Here is a 17,511-nt window from a genome sequence, read left to right as displayed (position 1 = left end):
ACTAGAGGTGGATTGTATTCCTATGTTCGACACTGTCCCTTCTAAACGTGAGCTTCAGTGTATTCTGGCTGTGAATGCTGCACATAACTCATGTCTCAGCAGGAGCTGTCTCTAGAGGAAAGAATTTTGATGAAGAAAGCAATGCTTCTCTGAGCACTGCTAGGGATGAAACCCGAGATGGATTCTACATGGAGGATGGAGACCCATCAGTGGCTCAGCTCCTTCATGAGCGGACATTTGCCTTCTCCTTTTGGCCCAAGGTGGGTGGGGTTTGTTACTGTGACTGTTCTGTTGACTGGATAAAAGAGCAGGAAGCAAATCTTTGTAGCTTGATTTCTCAAGTAACTTGAGGTAAATGCTGTCAAGCACATAAAGATTGCAGAATATTCCTTTATTTTAAAAGGATGACTGGGAAGAATAAAACAAGCGTTTAGAATATTTTTGTAATAAGATAAAAAAAAAAAAACAAACTTGTATGGTAGAATAAGAACCATTGATCCTTTTCACTCCATAGGGCTCTACAGTCTGTCATGTTGTTTCATAGAAGCTATGGGTTTTTCAATAGATTTGACAAAATTTAAAGCATGGAGCTTTGAAACCATGTTCTTAACTTTATAAAGATTAAGTAAAGCTTTTCTATTGGAAATGATGTTTTTGAAAACCCACTATGTTCTTAACTCTGAGAAGGGATGGTGGTGGACCCCTTTGCTCCCCTTCATCACAGGGTCATCCCGGATGTAGTTATCTATAACTCAAGGCAAAGGAAAATTGATCTTTGGTTAGGCAGCATAATTCTCCAAAATGTTCTCTGTGCCATCTGGGTCTGTGTTTCTCGAGGCAGGAAGTAATCATATATGCCATGACAGGGGCTGTCTACTTTAAAACAGTACCACACACCATGGGCTTGAGGTAATTCATCCAAGCTAGACTTCATTGGTGTTAATGTGGCTTAAGGAGGTGACATTTTTGTCTGAAGGGTATGCTGTCGAGAATTTTTTTTTCAGTTCTCTGTGGCCTCTTGGTTCCTGGTTCTAATAATTTCCCACATTGAGTGTAGAGGCGAGTTCTCAGAATAGTCAAAGGTTTACAGTCTCAGGCACTATTAATCTGTGGAAACTTGGTCTAAGGAGCTGTAATTAGAAAATTTTAATGTGCACGCTTCAATGAAATTTGGAGCGATAATAGGTGGGGAATACAGATTGACATTCATTAGGTGTTCCTAGGTTGGTGCCCACTTCATAATGCTGAACTTTATTAATAGTGACGCTAATGATGTCCCCCTTCCTGGGACACACTGCACTCTGGCCTGTGGATCTAAAGGGCCAGACCACTGAAATGCTAAGTGAGAGGTTCCATTGTCACCCACTGAGGTTCTTGAAGCCTGAATGAGTTACAATTTGAGGTTGTTTGGAAGGTGCTGTTTACTCTGTGTGTTCCCTATTTTGTGTTATTCAGCATGCATGGTTGAAAATAGTCCTTTTTCTTTATTAGAGCAGTGAGGGTATCCCATCAGAACCAAGCCACTTGGGTGGATTTTTTTGTTTTACCTCTTGTTTGGCTGCTTTAGTCCCAGTAATTGACCTTTAATCACTCTGCACTCTTCAGTATCTTGGTGGACATATTTATCCAGTAATTTTTAATAGGTCTTTGTTACAAATTCCCTGTGACTCTTCCCCCTCCAGGACAGAGTAATGATAAACCGATTAGACAACATCTGCGAAGCTGTACTGAAAGGCAAATGGCCAGTAAACCGGCGCCAGATGTTTGATTTCCAGGGCCTCGTCCCTGGTTACACGCCCTCCACCATGGACAGTCCCCTGCAGAAGAGGAGTTTTACCGAGCTCTCCATGGTCAGCCAGGCCAGCATCAGCGGGAGTGAGGACATTACCACTTCTCCTCAGTTGTCCAAGGTAAGCCGCAGCAGTTTGTTTTTGTGCTGGAAGGAAGTTTCTGTGAAGTGTAACTGACTCAGGAGGTTGTGCCCACTAGTCTGATGTGGTCTTGTATATCTGTTTAACTGTGTCACCCATACTGGTCTCAAACTCCTGGGCTCAAGCAGCCTTTTGGCTCCTGCCTCTTAAGTAGCTGAAGTCACAGGCACACATTACGACAGCCAGCTAACTAGTCAGACTGCACAATAAGATGATTGCTGTTTCCACAGCTGTAACCATCAGTATAGAATGTTCAGGCCTTTGGTGATCTCAGTTTTTCTAATGCCAACCCCTATAGCAGATAAAGGTTTGGCTCACTGTAACTCTGTTCTGTGGGAATCTTTCAATAGGACGATGCCCTTAACCTGTCTGTCCCTCGCCAACGGCGGCGGCGAAGGAGAAAAGTCGAGATAGAGGCTGAAAGAGCTGCCAAGAGGCGAAATCTTATGGAGATGGTTGCCCAGCTTCGAGAGTCTCAGGTGGTCTCAGAAAATGGACAAGAAAAAGTTGTGGACTTATCAAAGGCCTCAAGAGAGGCAACAAGTTCTACCTCAAAGTTTTCATCTCTTACTTCAAAGTTTATCTTGCCTAACGTGTCTACACCAGTGTCTGATGCCTTTAAGACTCAGATGGAACTGCTGCAAGCAGGCCTTTCGCACACACCAACAAGGCATCTGCTCAATGGCTCCCTGATGGATGGAGAGCCCCCCATGAAGAGGAGGCGAGGCAGGAGGAAAAACGTGGAGGGCCTCGACCTATTTTTCATGAGCCACAAACGGACAGCGTTAAGTGCAGTAAGTTGGGTGTTGACCCCCACTGTGTGTGCCCCTATTGACAGCCAGCCCTGGGCTGCGACCCCTCTTCTCTCAGCAACATCATATTGAAGCTGGCTTCTTCCACCAGAGAAGCAGGATTACAATGGACGGAGCTGTGGTTCTGAGCCAGAAAACTGTGTTGATCCTGGTGCAGGTAGATCACTCAGCCTGAGGCAGGGGCTGCAGGAGGATTTGTTCTTCCTGAGGTTCTGACATATGTATTGCTGAGAAAGATTAGCAAAAGGCAGAAACATTGTTTTTCTGAGCACACAGTTGTCATCTCAGTTCTTAAGGAGGCAAAGCCTCCGGCATCAGTTAGACTAGTGTAAACACTTACTGCCAGGCCTTGATTTGTGTACCCATGCCTAACTAGTGGCTTGGAATACTTTATCACACCCTGTAACTGGTTGTTCTAGAAATTTGAGACACTTCATTGCTAGTTGGAGGACAAGTCAGTGGATTTTTAATTAGAAGGACATAAAAGGCAGTATAATAAATTCCCTTTTCCAAACTGCCTCAACCACATCACCCCAGAATGGGACCTGTGACTCTCTGAAGCAAGAATTTTACCCTGAAGAACTCCATTACATATGCTCCGTGAAGGGGTGAGAGCTTCATATCCTGAGCTATTGATTTGAAACTCTAATCTATAAAGCCATGTTGGGCTGGGCCACCATGAGACTTTCCATGGGTATGATTTGAACTGATTTGAAATTAAGAAATGCTGGTTACTTTTTCTGGCTTGGCTTGCTTCTTCCATCTCTTGTTATTTGCACCACCACCGCCTTTTGTAAAACAGTATCTCACTGTATCCCAGGCTGGCCTCAGACAGAGATCACCTGCTTCTGCGGCCCTGAGTGCTGGGATTAAAGGTGTGCTCCACAAAGTCAAGCACCAGTTACTTGAGCCTAGAGAGGGACTTACTAATTTAAAAGGAGGAAAAGGCATGCTTGGAAAGTGACAAAATAGCAGTCATTGAAATAGCTAGCTCCATAGTGGGGTATAAAACAAAGTGTCCATACAGATTAAGAGTTAACTTGAATCTTAAATCTAAGAGAAATCTTTTTTGTTGTTTTTTTGTTCTGTTTTGTTTTTTAGAGACAGGGTTTTCTGTGTAGCCCTGGCTGTCCTGGAACTCACTCTGTAGAAAGGCTGGCCTTGATCTCAGAGATCTGCTTGTTTCTGCCTCCCCAGTGCTAGTATTAAAGATGTATGCCACTATGTATCTCCCACTAGAAACTCTTAACAGATGTTAGAAAATGTCTTTTTAAGGACATTTTAAACTTAGATCTCATAAACTAGGGATTTCCCTAATTATAGAGGCTGATTTGTTTATGAATGAAATATAAGGAAAGTGCTGAGTCGGCATAGGTGTGGAGATCAGCAATGTAAAGTGTGCTGAGCACAATCTCGTCTCCACATTCCAACTTCTGCTGTCACAGAAGAGGAGTGTGCCTCCAGTGGCTTCACCAGTGCTGTTTTGTGTGTCAGAGTGAAGCACTGAAGTGGCAGGGCATTCCTGGAAATGCCAGTGTTGGGGTAAGACAACAGAAAAGTATGTTTTGAGTATTCTCCAATTAAAACTTCCATAGTGTTCCAAATTCGGAAACTTTCATGAAGCAACGTTACACAAACTAGAAAATTCCACAATTGACTTCACATGGAGGGTCACAGTTAAATCAGAGCTAGCTACAGAGCAGGAAAAATGACTCAGTGGGTAAAGGCACCTACCACCCATCTGGTGACATCATTTAACAGAAATGGCGTAAAGGTGGAAGAAGAGAAGCAGTTCCTGAAAGCTGAACTTTGACTTCTACATACATTATCATACACACACACACACACACACACACGCACACGCACACGCACACACACACGCACATACACACACACATAGAATCAGCGGAAAAAGTTGAAAACATTGTTATATTAAAAATATTGCTTAAAGTCAGGTGGTGGTGGCGTCGAACACTTTTAATTCCAGCACTCAGTAGACAGAGGCAGGTAGATCTCTGTGAGTTCCAGGCCTGCCTGGTTTACTCAGCCAGTTTCAGGATAGACAAGGAAGGACAGCTAAGGCTACTCAGAGAAACCTTGTCTCAAAACAACACCCCCCAAAATGCACAACAACTGCTTAAGGCTATGTGGTAAAGATGTATATAAGCATAAAATGAATTGGTGTTTAGACTTGAATCCCAGCCCCAGTATGTCTGATGGTCTATATACAAATACTCAAAAATACAAAATTCAACACATTCTGGTTTTAGGTGTTTTGGTTAAGGGGACCCAATTTCAGTGACATGTCATAGGTATGTATGTGTACTGGGACCAAGGCATGCTTGCAGTGCTCCAAAGAAGGGCTTGGAGTGCTTGAAGGAAGTTGGGGAGCCCATAGGAAATTTTCCTGAAGGTAGTTGTCTGTCATTAAATTTTGGAGATCTTGTTGGAGCAGAAGTACCAGGTGGGGCAGAGAGCACTTCTCATGCCTGCCTTTGAGACAAGAATGTTTTGCTGGTGAATACAATGAGGAAGTTATGAAGATGTGGACGTGGTGGTAGTAATGTGCAGATTATAGAAAGCCTAGAGTGCCACATTGAAGAACATGTGGATGTCCTGAAGGCGTCAGGGAGCCAGTTATTGAAGTAGTCTAACTAGGGAGCAACTAAATGGCAGCTTTGGAACCAGGAAGAGATTATTCACTTTAGAAAACCCAGTATGAACGTTGCACTCAAGAGTGTTGGGACCCAGAATAAGGAAAGTTGTTATAATACAGGAGGGAAGGGGAACCAGTGGATGAAGAAATGGGTGTTTAAATGTTGAAAGGACAGCATTTAAGACCAGTGGCAGAATGAGGGTGGAGTGTTAATTTCTGGGGTTTCCACACCTGCCTAACACAAAACGATGCTCTGCCAACAAAGCTGTGCCACTCTCAGTGTTCCGTTACTTATAAACTGGTGCGTGTTAGAGCAGTACCCAGGGGTCCCTGGGAGCCCACTGTTCATACACGACTAGGCTGCCACATAGAATGCTGGTGTAGTCCTAATGGCATGCTTGGCCCTTTAGACTTTGAATTTCCTACAGAAGTACTGTTTCTACCTTGTGAGGATTTAAAAGTGTCATCTTCTAATTTGAAAGTTATCCTAGAACTGACATTGTTTCAGATAACTTTTCCCTTTTTGGTGAAGGATCTGTTGGGCTGGGAGAGGATTTTCCTGGGGTAGAACATTATCAGAATCTCATCATGCAACAATTCAGATCACTCTCCACTTCCTGCAGGAGGATGCTGAGGTGACCAAAGCTTTTGAAGAAGATATAGAGACCCCACCAATACGAAACATTCCTTCTCCTGGACAGCTGGACCCTGACACACGGATCCCTGTGATAAACCTTGAAGATGGGACAAGGCTGGTGGGAGAAGACGCTCCTAAAAATAAGGACTTGGTTGACTGGCTGAAGCTGCATCCTACTTACACTGTTGATATGCCCAGTTATGTACCAGTAAGTACTGCAGTCTGGTTGGTTAGTTGGGTTTTTGTTTTTGTTTGGTTTTTGTTTTCTTTTTTCAAGACAGAGTTTCTCTGTGTCTCTCTGGCTGTCCTGGAACTCATTCTGTAGATCAGGCTGGCCTCAAACTGCCTGCTCTGCCTCCCAAGTGGTGGGGTTAAAGGAGTGAGCTACCACTACCCAGCTAACCCTTCTGTTTTATACTAAACATCAGTCAGAGTCCTATAGGCCACTTTTTAGCTGGCAACACAAACCTCATACTTCTATGCTTCTAGACAGAGTTTCTTGTTTTCATCAAGTTCAGGCAATCTCATCTTTTGATGCTAACAGTAACCACCACCCCCCTCCCATCATCTCAAAGACAAAAATCTCATCTAGTTATCTAGGGTATCATATCTGGGTTCATTTATGTCACTGACTAAAAATAGATAAAAGGTACTATACAAAGTTTCTTTTAAAATACTATGATTTTTATAAATATTTGAACACATTCATCCTCCTCCCATTTTGTTCTTGATGCCAGGTATTGAACCCAAGTACTCACAAAAATACTCATGCACAAAAAAATAAATGAGTTTTCACTTTTTTGTCGAGCGGATTCTAAGAGAGTACCTGTTTGATGGTCTAGTCGGTCCTGGAAGATCCTTTCTCAGAAAAGTGTGGTTTCTGTTAAGTGAAAATGGTTGTTAAAACTTCACAGTACTTGAGCATGTTCTCTTAGGCATTTTTAGGAAGGGGCCAGTACTAACTATAGCTTCATTAAATATTTCCTTTTCTTTTGCAGAAGAATGCAGATATGCTGTTTTCCTCGTTTCAGAAACCGAAACAGAAGCGACATAGATGTCGGAATCCTAACAAACTGGATATAAACACTTTGACAGGAGAGGAGAGGGTCCCAGTTGTTAACAAACGGAATGGGAAGAAGGTAAATGTCAGTGAGGGCTGCTGAGGACCAAGAATTGCATTTCTTCCAGAACCTGTCTGTGTTTGGAAAGAGGGAGATGAGGGGACTCAGGAGGGAGCCCTCTGGGGTGTTCAGATGTTCACCGGATTTATCTCCCCAGATGGGTGGAGCCATGGCCCCTCCAATGAAGGATCTGCCCAGGTGGCTGGAGGAGAACCCTGAGTTTGCAGTTGCTCCAGACTGGACTGACATAGTCAAGCAGTCTGTAAGTAGTAGAGAGAGATACATGTTAAACTGTGTGCCTGAGTGTTTTCCTGTTGGCTATTAATTATTTGGTTGTAACTTAATCTCAGCTTAAAAGAATTGTCATGACGCACCATTTTCATATATCGTTTCGTACATGGTGCATCATTTTATACACACATACACATTATTAATTAAAAATGAACTGATCTGTCAGTTCTGATTTGAAAATACTGTGTGGGCATACCTACTCCCAGCCTGGAGGCGGACTTATTCCAGGCAAGCCTAGTTAACATCACCTGAGTGATGATATGTGTACTGGTTGGGAGCAGGAAGATTATTAGCTTGATTTACAGTTTTAAAATTGACAGCAGTTATGCATAAAATTTTATCATTATTAGATTCTTTTCAAGAAAAATCGATAGCATACTTATTTGGTTTTGTTTAATGATACAATCAAAATTGACTCAAAATGTAGAGTTCTAGCCACTGTGTTGTAATGAACCATTTTTATGAACTGGTACTTACCTGATCTCCTGTGGTAGGGCCCCTGAACTTCTGATTGCCCCTCTTAACCCCTAAGTACTGCTGACCTAGTCTTCATTCCCAATGTCTTGTCTTTTGGGACTGGATAAAATGGAAGTAGAACTCTGTAACCTGAGACTGTGGCTTTCACGGAGTATTTCCCTGTTGCCCAGGGTAGAGTGTGTACCCAGGTCTGCCCTTTCCTGCTGCGCCTGTTGTATGCTTGGCCACCTCGTGTTCCTTCCCCCATAGAAATACCTCTGGAATTTACACATTTTTTAAATCATTAGTAAAACTGCTATAACATTTACATGCAGGTTTTGGTGTAACTTCTCATTTTTCTGGGGTACATACTAACACGTGAGTCTAACTCATTAAATTTTCCACATTGTTACACTTTTTGTCTTATTTTTACCTGTATTTGAAATATCTAGTACACACAGTATATGGAATATCTTGTAGACTGTGCCAATCTTTCATGATACTATTTTTATCATATTTCTTCATATAAAACCTTTTAAGATTGACAGATTTATTTGCCGATTAATTGACAAATGGAAAGTTATGTACTGATTACCCCAGTCAATCAGCCATTATCTAGTGTGCTGATCTTAAGTTCATTATGGACGGCAGCTACCTTGGCATTTGCTTCAGTGGTGGAGTAGCCTTAAATGTTCTTTTATTTTATTTTCTTCTGCAAATAAGCACAATTCAGCAAGCAAACATAATGGTAAAAACAGAACCTGTGCTTTCTTTCTCAAGTTCTCACATTAAGCCTTTAGAATGGAAAACAATTGCTCGCATATTTAGAATGTTGGTGTGGAGCTCATGGCAAAGGTCCAAGTTTGACAGTAAGTAGTCTTCACCGGTCTTCACAGCTGTTGTTGTTTGCCCTTCCCTTTCCCCAGGGTTTTGTTCCTGAGTCAATGTTTGACCGACTTCTCACTGGACCTGTGGTTCGGGGAGAAGGAGCCAGTCGGAGAGGACGGAGGCCCAAGAGTGAGATCGCCCGAGCAGCCGCTGCAGCGGCTGCTGTCGCCTCTACTTCAGGGATCAACCCTCTGTTGGTGAACAGCCTGTTTGCTGGGATGGACCTGACAAGCCTTCAGAATCTCCAGAACCTCCAGTCCCTCCAGCTGGCAGGGCTCATGGGCTTCCCTCCAGGACTGGCCACAGCTGCCACCACCGGAGGCGACGCAAAGAACCCGGCCGTGCTGCCCCTGATGCTGCCGGGAATGGCGGGCCTGCCCAACGTGTTCGGCCTGGGCGGGCTGCTCAACAACCCTCTCTCAGCTGCTACTGGAAACACCACTACTGCTGCGCAAGGGGAGCCAGAGGACGGCGCTTCCAAAGTGGAAGAGAAAGGAAACGAGAACCAAGAAGAGCATCGAGACTCTGAGAAAAGCACAGACGCCGTCTCGGCTGCTGACTCTGCAAACGGATCTGTTGGTGCTGCTACTGCCCCGGCTGCATTGCCCTCCAACCCGCTGGCCTTCAACCCTTTCCTCCTGTCCACCATGGCCCCAGGCCTCTTCTACCCATCCATGTTTCTACCTCCAGGACTGGGGGGATTGACACTGCCTGGCTTCCCAGCACTGGCGGGACTCCAGAACGCCGTGGGTGCAAGTGAAGAAAAGGCTACTGACAAGGCGGAGGGAGGCCCCTGTAAAGACGGAGAGACCCTGGAAGGCAGCGATGCCGAGGAGAACCTGGACAAGACTGCAGAGTCCTCCATCTTGGAAGACGAGGTTGCACAGGGTGAAGAGCTGGACTCCCTTGAAGGCGGGGATGAGATAGAAAACAACGGAAATGATGAGTGACGGCAGCAGTTCCGCTCAAAGTGTTGAAAACTGTTGACAGGTGGTAGTCCTACTGTTTACACTCACAGTTAATGTTCATACCTAGTTTTATAAGCTGTTCTGTAACATAGTGTAGCAGAAAAAAAGGAAAAAAAAAGGAAAAAAAGTCCAAGTCATGTTATGCAGGTGTGTCCGAAGGTATCTTGGTCATTAAGTATTGTGCAGTGCATTATTTATTATCCCTAGGAAAGATGAAATTTGAGAGGTGATCATGTCTTTTTAAGGAAACTTACATAATGCTCTGCTTTTCTTTGGGTACCGCTGGTATTATAATAAAGAGCAATTTGTAACAGAGCGGCACTAAGTGGAAGGAAGCGCTGCTCCAAGGAAGTATGAAGTTATATATTTAATTTTTTTTAATTTTAATTTTTTGCTGTGAAGGTCAAGATGAAATTTACCATACATATCATAACTTGCTCATTCGTTTCCCTTTCTGACTGTATGGGGGTTCCCACATTGCGCATATACACACATCCATACACTCTGACAATCTCCACGTTAGTGTGAACGCCTCTACCCCGAGGCGCAGCAATAATAAGGCAGCTGTTGAATGTGAAGGGTCCCTTTGGAAAACTAACCTACTGGGAGGGTTCTTGCCAGACAACTGCAGTTCCATTGGCTTGTGGTCTTGTGATGCACTGGTATAAACAAAATAAATAGAAGAATAAATAAAAGAGTGAGAGAAGTGAGAATCAGGTACCTTTCTTTTTTTTTTTTTTTTTTTAAATTAAAGGACTTTGTTACTTTAGCCACAAAGCTAAAACAGCATTACCTCAGCTCTAAACTAGCCTTGAAGTTTACAGACAGGACTTTGTAAATGTTTTTCTTTGTTGTGATGTCCTTTTATTTTTTTTTTCTCTGAAAACTGCTATCATGTAAGATAAAATGTAAATTGCTGCCAACTGTAGTAATGATGCTTTTAATAAAAGTGACCCATGATATGCAGAGATGTAGTTACAGAATGCAGTGTGGGGGGAACTGGTGTTCATTCTTTTTTTGTATTTGAAATAGATGCAAATGCAGCATTCTGGCTTTAGAGAAGTTGCTTGCTATATCCTCTCATGCTAGATTAGCTGTTAGTAACAGTCTTCAAGACTAGATGGGGAGGAAAACCTTGAATTACCTTTATGTAATTCCATACCAGATATATCAGCAGACACACACACACAAAAACCTCTTATTGCTCCCCTGAAAGGGCATCTGAGAGTTAGAACCCTGAAAATGTGTGCAGCCTGTGATAATGTGGTACACTGTAGACAAAAGGGCAAAAGAAAAATGGGGCTTTAATAGGCACACTATCTAGGCCATTTATCCTTGGATAATGGGAGAAAAACACAATGTCGTAATGTCAGCAAGGGACACAAAGGCGTTCTGGTGTCCTGCCGACCAGAGCTTGATACCAGAAACCAGTGTGTGGAAAAACACACGTGGAACAGAAATGGACCCACTGAAGCGTGTGTGTGTGTGTGTGTGTGTGTGTGTGTGTGTGTGCGCGCGTATGTACACACTTTCACCCACTCTCAAGGGCTGCTAGTTTATTGAACCTTTTATTCTTAAAATAAGATTTAAATTTTCTGTGTCATTTGAGCAAATTATTTCCATCCATCTGAAAAAAAAAAGTGATACGGATTGAATTGTGCGTGTCTCTTACCTTCCTACACACACACACACACACACACACACACACACACACACACACACACACACACCAGTATCACATAAGTTACCCTCTAGATGTAATGGGACAGCCTATCTACGTTCCTTTTGGGCAATGAATGAGATTCCATCTTGGATATCCCAAGATGGCCATATGACTTGAAAAGGAACAACTTGAACTTACCATTATGGCTAAACCTCGAAGTTAGCCAGCCTGTGCTTGGAAAGGAAGTATCTTAGAATGCCTTCTGAAATGGATTCTTTGAACACGAAAATAAAACTAGACCCGTACAAGACAGAGGGTCTTAAAAACATTCAACTGAAAGCCTTTAAAAGGGAGAGCTGGTGTAATAAAATGTGTTATAAAAGGGTCTATTCCTAAAATTATTTATTGGAAAGTTTTTCCTGGGCTTCTATAAATAGATGAGCATGACTGTGTCCCTGTCAGCGTCAAATGTTGAGAGTGATGAGCTTCTAAACAAAGGTGGCCACTGCTATGAGTGGCAGGAAGAACTCTGACCTCAGACGTCCACGCCCATTTTATATTACTCAGTCATTCAAATTTCCACAATGGAAAATACATTTTTTTCTTCCAATGAAAGGAGGATTGATACTACATCTATTTAGATAGATACTAAATCTATCTAAAAAATGTTCACGGTTCAAACTAATGCTGACCATTGCTTCCTGCAGTATAAATGAAACACCAGGGTCCCCGTGCTGTTGTTGCCATGCTGCTTGGTTGGTGGGGAAAGCTGAGAAACAGGTAATAAAAGTAACTGACTCCCACTGAGTTCTGGAGGATGGTCTGGACCCTGGACTGCCCACCTTGCCCTCCTGAAGTACTGCATTTTGGGGGGGTTATAAAGAAAAATGATGTAGGGATGACCTCAAGTTTTTGATGTTACTATATTTTTCTCTTCACAATTGCATGTTACAGTTGAGGCTGAGCCTTAAGAGTTAAGTTGCTTTTTTGGTTGTTTGTTTGTTTGTTTTTCAGTTCATTTTTTGAGCCAAGGTCTCTTTATGCAGCCTAGGCTGACCATGTACTCACTGCTCCTGCCTCAGCCTCCCAGATGCTGGGGTCATAGTTGTGTGTTTAAATTTGAATTTATGTTGTCCCACAAGTCTTTCTACTGTATAAAGAAACCAAGTCTTTGGAAAGAGGAATTTGACCTAGAGTAGATGTAATCTGGTGTTGAAACCAGGTTTGGTCTGCCCTCCAAGCCCAGGCACTTAACCACTGTGCTAATGAAATCATGACTCATGAGTAAGCATACACTGGTGCTGGACTTAGACAAACAACAAGAGACTGGCCCCTGCCCTCACAGGGCTTACATTCTAGTTGGAAAAAGACTAGTTGGTGGATTTAAGTTTCTGCACAGCAAGGAAGACTTGTTAAATGAGATGATAGGTTGATGAAAATGAAGGTCTCAAGAGGGTGCAGCCAAACTCACCTGAGGTGTGAGAAACAGTAAGTAGGCAGACTTGACTGCAGGATCTCCCAAGCAAAAGGAATAAGCGACCTTAAAGTGGACTGGGAAGGTATAGCATGTCTGCCTAGAAGAGTTGGGAAGTGGGGCCAGGACTGACAGGGCCTGGATGGTCCTGGTGGAGGATTGAGTTTCATTCTAAGTGCTAAAGAAAATCATTGGAAGGCTCCATCCAGGAAAGTGAGATATTTATGCCTTTAAAAGAATCAATATGGTAGCCAGGCAGTGGTGGTGCATGCCTTTAATCCTAGCACTAGGGAGGGAGGTAGAGACAGGTGGATCTCTGTGAGGCCAGCCTGGTCTACAGAGCAAGTACCAGGGCAGTCTCTAAAGCTACACAGAGAAATCCTATCTCAAAAAACCACACACACACACACACACACACACACACACACACACACACACACACACACACACACACACGTATATGTATAAATGAGTGACTCTACAGGTAAGAGCACTGGCTGCTCTCCCAGAGGGCCTGGGTTAAATTCTCAGCACTACATGGTATCTCACAACTGTGTAACTCCTGTTCCAGGGGACCCGACACCCTTACACATGTGCAAAACACCAGTGTACATTTTTTTTAAAAAAAAAATCAGTATGGCAGTACCACAAAATTAGGCCTTGCAAAAGGAAGTGAAGAATTCCAGCTGGGAGGTGGATCTAGCAGCCTTGGGTCTCAGTGGTGGGCACGGGAAATATTTTAGAGGTAAAACCTTCTGTTTAAGCAAAGTGCTCCATGAATAATTTCAATTAAGCAAGTCTTCAGGACAATCCAACTCTCCTAAAGAGACTTTGGATCTTCCTACACAGAGCTGAACTTTAATTTCAGCTCCTTAATCATTTTGCTGTTGAAATGAAATAGAACAGGACAGTGATAGTTTCAGGTATTCTCGCTTCTGACATCTTTCTCTTCAGAGTGATGCATGGTCTAGCTGCCTCCTAAGCAGATTGAAGCTTCCCTCACTGGATCAAAGGAGGCAGCCTTCCATGTCAGTGTGCACCTGGGTATGCCACTGGAGTGTGGCAGAGCCTCTGCTGTCTCAGTTTTTCTGTGAGCAGTCTTTTTCCCATGGCCTTCCTGGCCTGGAGGAAATCTATCATGGTGGATTTGGAGTTGTAGCTAAGGAACGGCTTAATAAGATTTCTCGTGTGTAAAACAGAAGCATCTATTCAAAACATCATTTGCACGTCATTCTAGGTGACTTCTTCCACTGACCTTTCACTGCCTCAGCATTTTGATCCTAAAGCTTAAATTCCAAAATTACTGACAAGAAAAACCTTTTTAACAGGATCCGATGATGCACTGGCTTCATATGCTTCGGAACTCAAAACTGTCTCACAACTGCCAGTTCCAGTTCTAGAAACTTCCAATTGGATGTGGGCTGGGTGGCTGAAACCCGAGCAGGCTGTGCATTTAATGGTTTGTGGGAAGCATGTGCACCTGAGAATGGCATGCAACTCCTGCTCAGCATGTCTCACCATGCCTGGAGGCAGAACACTCTGCTTTGTAGATTTCAGATTTTGTTTGTTAACTGTGTATTCATGGGCTAATCCACACTACACCCAGCCTGTTAGGTCCATGTTGTGGCTACTACCCCTTTGCATCAGAAATGGGGTCATTTGCCCAAGGCCAAGTGGTAAGACAAGTGTGGTGACTGAATAAAATGTAAACTCCCACAAGGTCAGTGCTGTCTTGACCACCTATCTTGACTATAAACCTACCATTAACACTACTTTAACCCATGGTCTTAAAATACTAAAACTTAAAATTGATTAAGCTATTTGATAACTCTTTAATAAATCACTGATGGTAAGATCTGAAGAACATAAAGAAGTTTCTAGAATCATGCTGCTATAGGACAAAACTTACTAATGAGGGCTAACAAAGTCATACGTGTGTGTGTGTGTGTGTGTGTGTGTGTGTGTGTGTGTGTGTGTGTGTGTTTAAGCAATTAATTACAAGTATGCTTAATATTTCTGCTATTTTATGATGTAATTACGCAACTAACAGTTTTTTAAAATGTATTTGTGTGTGTGTACAGGTGTGTACGTGCTCAGTGCATCTTCAGGTTCCAGCACAGCCTTCAGGGATTGGTTCTCTGTTGAGTTAGGATGTCTCCTGTTTATGATGTTATAGTGCTTAACTCAGGTCAACTAAGTTTCCTGTTTCTACTTCCTATCTCACCTTAGAAATGCTGGGATTGCAGGAAGGTAGCTCATCAACCTTTTCGTTTTTTAATTTGTGGTCTGGAAATTGAGCTTTGATTGAGGAAAGGTTTGCTTGGTTACCAGTGTTAACCTGCGTGTGCGCACGCGCGCGCATACACACACACCACATCTCACACACACACACACAGATAGATACACCACACACACCACATCTCACACACACACACACCACACAGATACACACACACCACATACACAGATACACCATACATACACCACACACATGCACATGTGCACACACACACACAACACACACAACACACACCACACCACTGCCCACACTCTCTACAAATTCTCGACAGTTAATATTGTCTTTTTACCTGTTGATACCTTAGCCCCAGTTTGGAAAAGTTGACTTGAGATTTTTGGAGTATGGTTAGGATGGAAAATCATCCCTCCAGAATGGTGTGTCTTGTGTCTTTCTATGTCTCCCACATGGCTTTGTCTGTGCTATTGTAGCTCTCACTACAGTTTACACATTCGTAGTTTCCTCTGCTGGGGTTGGAGCTCTCCAAGGCAATGCCATGGTCCTTTCCCTCTTACCATGAAAGGTCTGGAAAATGAAGGCAGCTGTTGTCTCTTGCCATGAACTTGTTCTGTCTCAGTTTCTTGCTCCTTTGTCTTTCTGAGGGACAGTTAGACCAGCACAGAGTAGCCCAAGAGGTCCTGTAAAACTATCCTTTAGGCCTTCCTTTGCCCTCCACTCTCCAAAATCAAAAGGCATAGACGATCTGTGTCCTCTTCTGTATAGAGCCAGTGTGTTCTGAGGCACCAAAATAGAGTGACACTGTCATAGCAGCTCAGTGACGAGGTGGTTGGCTTGGACTCTCTGAGTAAAGAACTCTATAGACTGAATGAATATGTGGCCAAAGGAGGGGGAATACAACTAAAGCTGAGAACAGTTTTTTATGTTTCAATCATCACTTCCATAAGAGGTGTGTAGGTGTCAGTTTTCCTATTTTAATCTTGGTAAGGCTCTTGATTCAGTGGGTAAAGATGCTGCTAAACCTACCAACTGAAGTTCATTCCCCAGGACACAGATGAGAAAAGGAGAGAACCAACTCCTGCAAGTTATCCTCTGATCTCCCTGCGTGTGACACACACACACACACACACACACACACACACACACTATATAAGCAGCAACATATTTTTAATTATATAGTAAAACCTTTGTTGGGGATCGTGACCCCAAAACCTGAGTCAAGGTGAAGAATAGCATGTTTATTTCATATGCTCCTTTTCCATCTTGGTTTTAGGTTTTGCTGTTTTGGTTTTTGAAACAGAGTCATCTCACTGTTCAGGCTGGCCTTGAACTCTCAGTTCCCCATCTCAGACTCTTAAGTGGTGGGATTACAGATGTGTTCCACCTTGCCTAGCTTTAATTGTTTTCTAAAATGGCTTACAACAAACAGGCCAGCTGAGCCAACAGTGGTTTGTCAAAAGGGCTGAGAAAGCATGATGTGGACTTCCATGTGGGAAGAAAACTGACCTTGACAGTCAGTGCTTTCTCCTTACATTTAGCACTCAAATGCACCCATGGCCAAAGCCTGCCAACCCCACCTGACCTACACCCCTGTTCGAGCTCAAATGCACCCATGGCCATAGGCTACCCACCCACCCCACCCGACCTGCACCCCTGTTGCCATGATGAGTGACTGGGAGAATGCAATGTCAAAAACACATTACCTGAAAGTTTCACAAAGCCACTTATAATTCTATTGGCTAGCTTGGTACAGCCAGAGTTGTAAAGCATAAGAACACATGGACAATTGTAAAGCCATGTGACACTGGACATATCTCTGCAAATCAGAATACTCATGAATGTGACACACTTATCTGTACCACTAATGCCATGCCAAAAGCTTCTCTCTCCCTACACTCAAGGAGTCACTGAAACCCACCAGAACTTGAAGGTTAGACAGACCTACTGTTTTAATAGCTATTACAGACAAAAATGGCCCTAGCTCCTTGACTGTTAACCATGGCTAAATGTATGGAATTACGTACAAAATTCTTAAGTCCAGAGCTCTGAGGAGGGACCTTTGGCTTTATTGGTTGTCTTGGCTCCTGTAATTTTTTACCTCATCTAGTTTGCTTTAAGACAAGCCCATCAAGGCTCCTCAGTTATTGGGATTAAAACCAATCAATTACCACTAAAGTTAACAACTTTAGTTACGTGACCTACATATTGACCTATCTTGCATTCCTATGGCCATGTGCTAAAGTGTTGGTAATGGATCAAGAATAGCACCACTGGACAATTCTAGAAAACTGGAAGCTTCCTTGGTGAACTAAATGCAGTCTTAGATTTCTGGGTTTGCTTTGGGCCTTCATATATTAAGG

The 17,511-nt window shown here is 43.1% G+C and overlaps 1 protein-coding gene across 4 annotated transcripts in view; it reads left to right on the top strand.

The window, feature by feature from the left end:
• The window catches only part of Chd7 (chromodomain helicase DNA binding protein 7), a 183,861-nt gene extending 172,053 nt beyond the window's left edge, over positions 1-11,808 (top strand). For 2 of the 4 annotated variants that reach the window (XM_027398890.2, XM_035440025.1), the window contains 7 exons: positions 103-260; positions 1,683-1,910; positions 2,282-2,725; positions 6,023-6,244; positions 7,035-7,175; positions 7,315-7,419; positions 8,831-9,742. In XM_027398890.2, coding sequence (XP_027254691.1) covers positions 103-260; positions 1,683-1,910; positions 2,282-2,725; positions 6,023-6,244; positions 7,035-7,175; positions 7,315-7,419; positions 8,831-9,742 — 2,210 coding nt within the window. Of the gene's footprint in view, positions 1-102; positions 261-1,682; positions 1,911-2,281; positions 2,726-6,022; positions 6,245-7,034; positions 7,176-7,314; positions 7,420-8,830 lie in introns of all 4 variants that reach the window. The other 2 variants (XM_027398892.2, XM_027398891.2) reach the window with 2 other exon arrangements.
• Positions 11,809-17,511: the final 5,703 nt, after the last annotated feature.

Source organism: Cricetulus griseus, chromosome 2, assembly GCF_003668045.3.
Source record: "Cricetulus griseus strain 17A/GY chromosome 2, alternate assembly CriGri-PICRH-1.0, whole genome shotgun sequence".
In the NCBI taxonomy this organism is placed as follows: Eukaryota; Metazoa; Chordata; class Mammalia; order Rodentia; family Cricetidae; genus Cricetulus; species Cricetulus griseus.
This window is presented reverse-complemented; position numbering and strand designations above follow the sequence as displayed.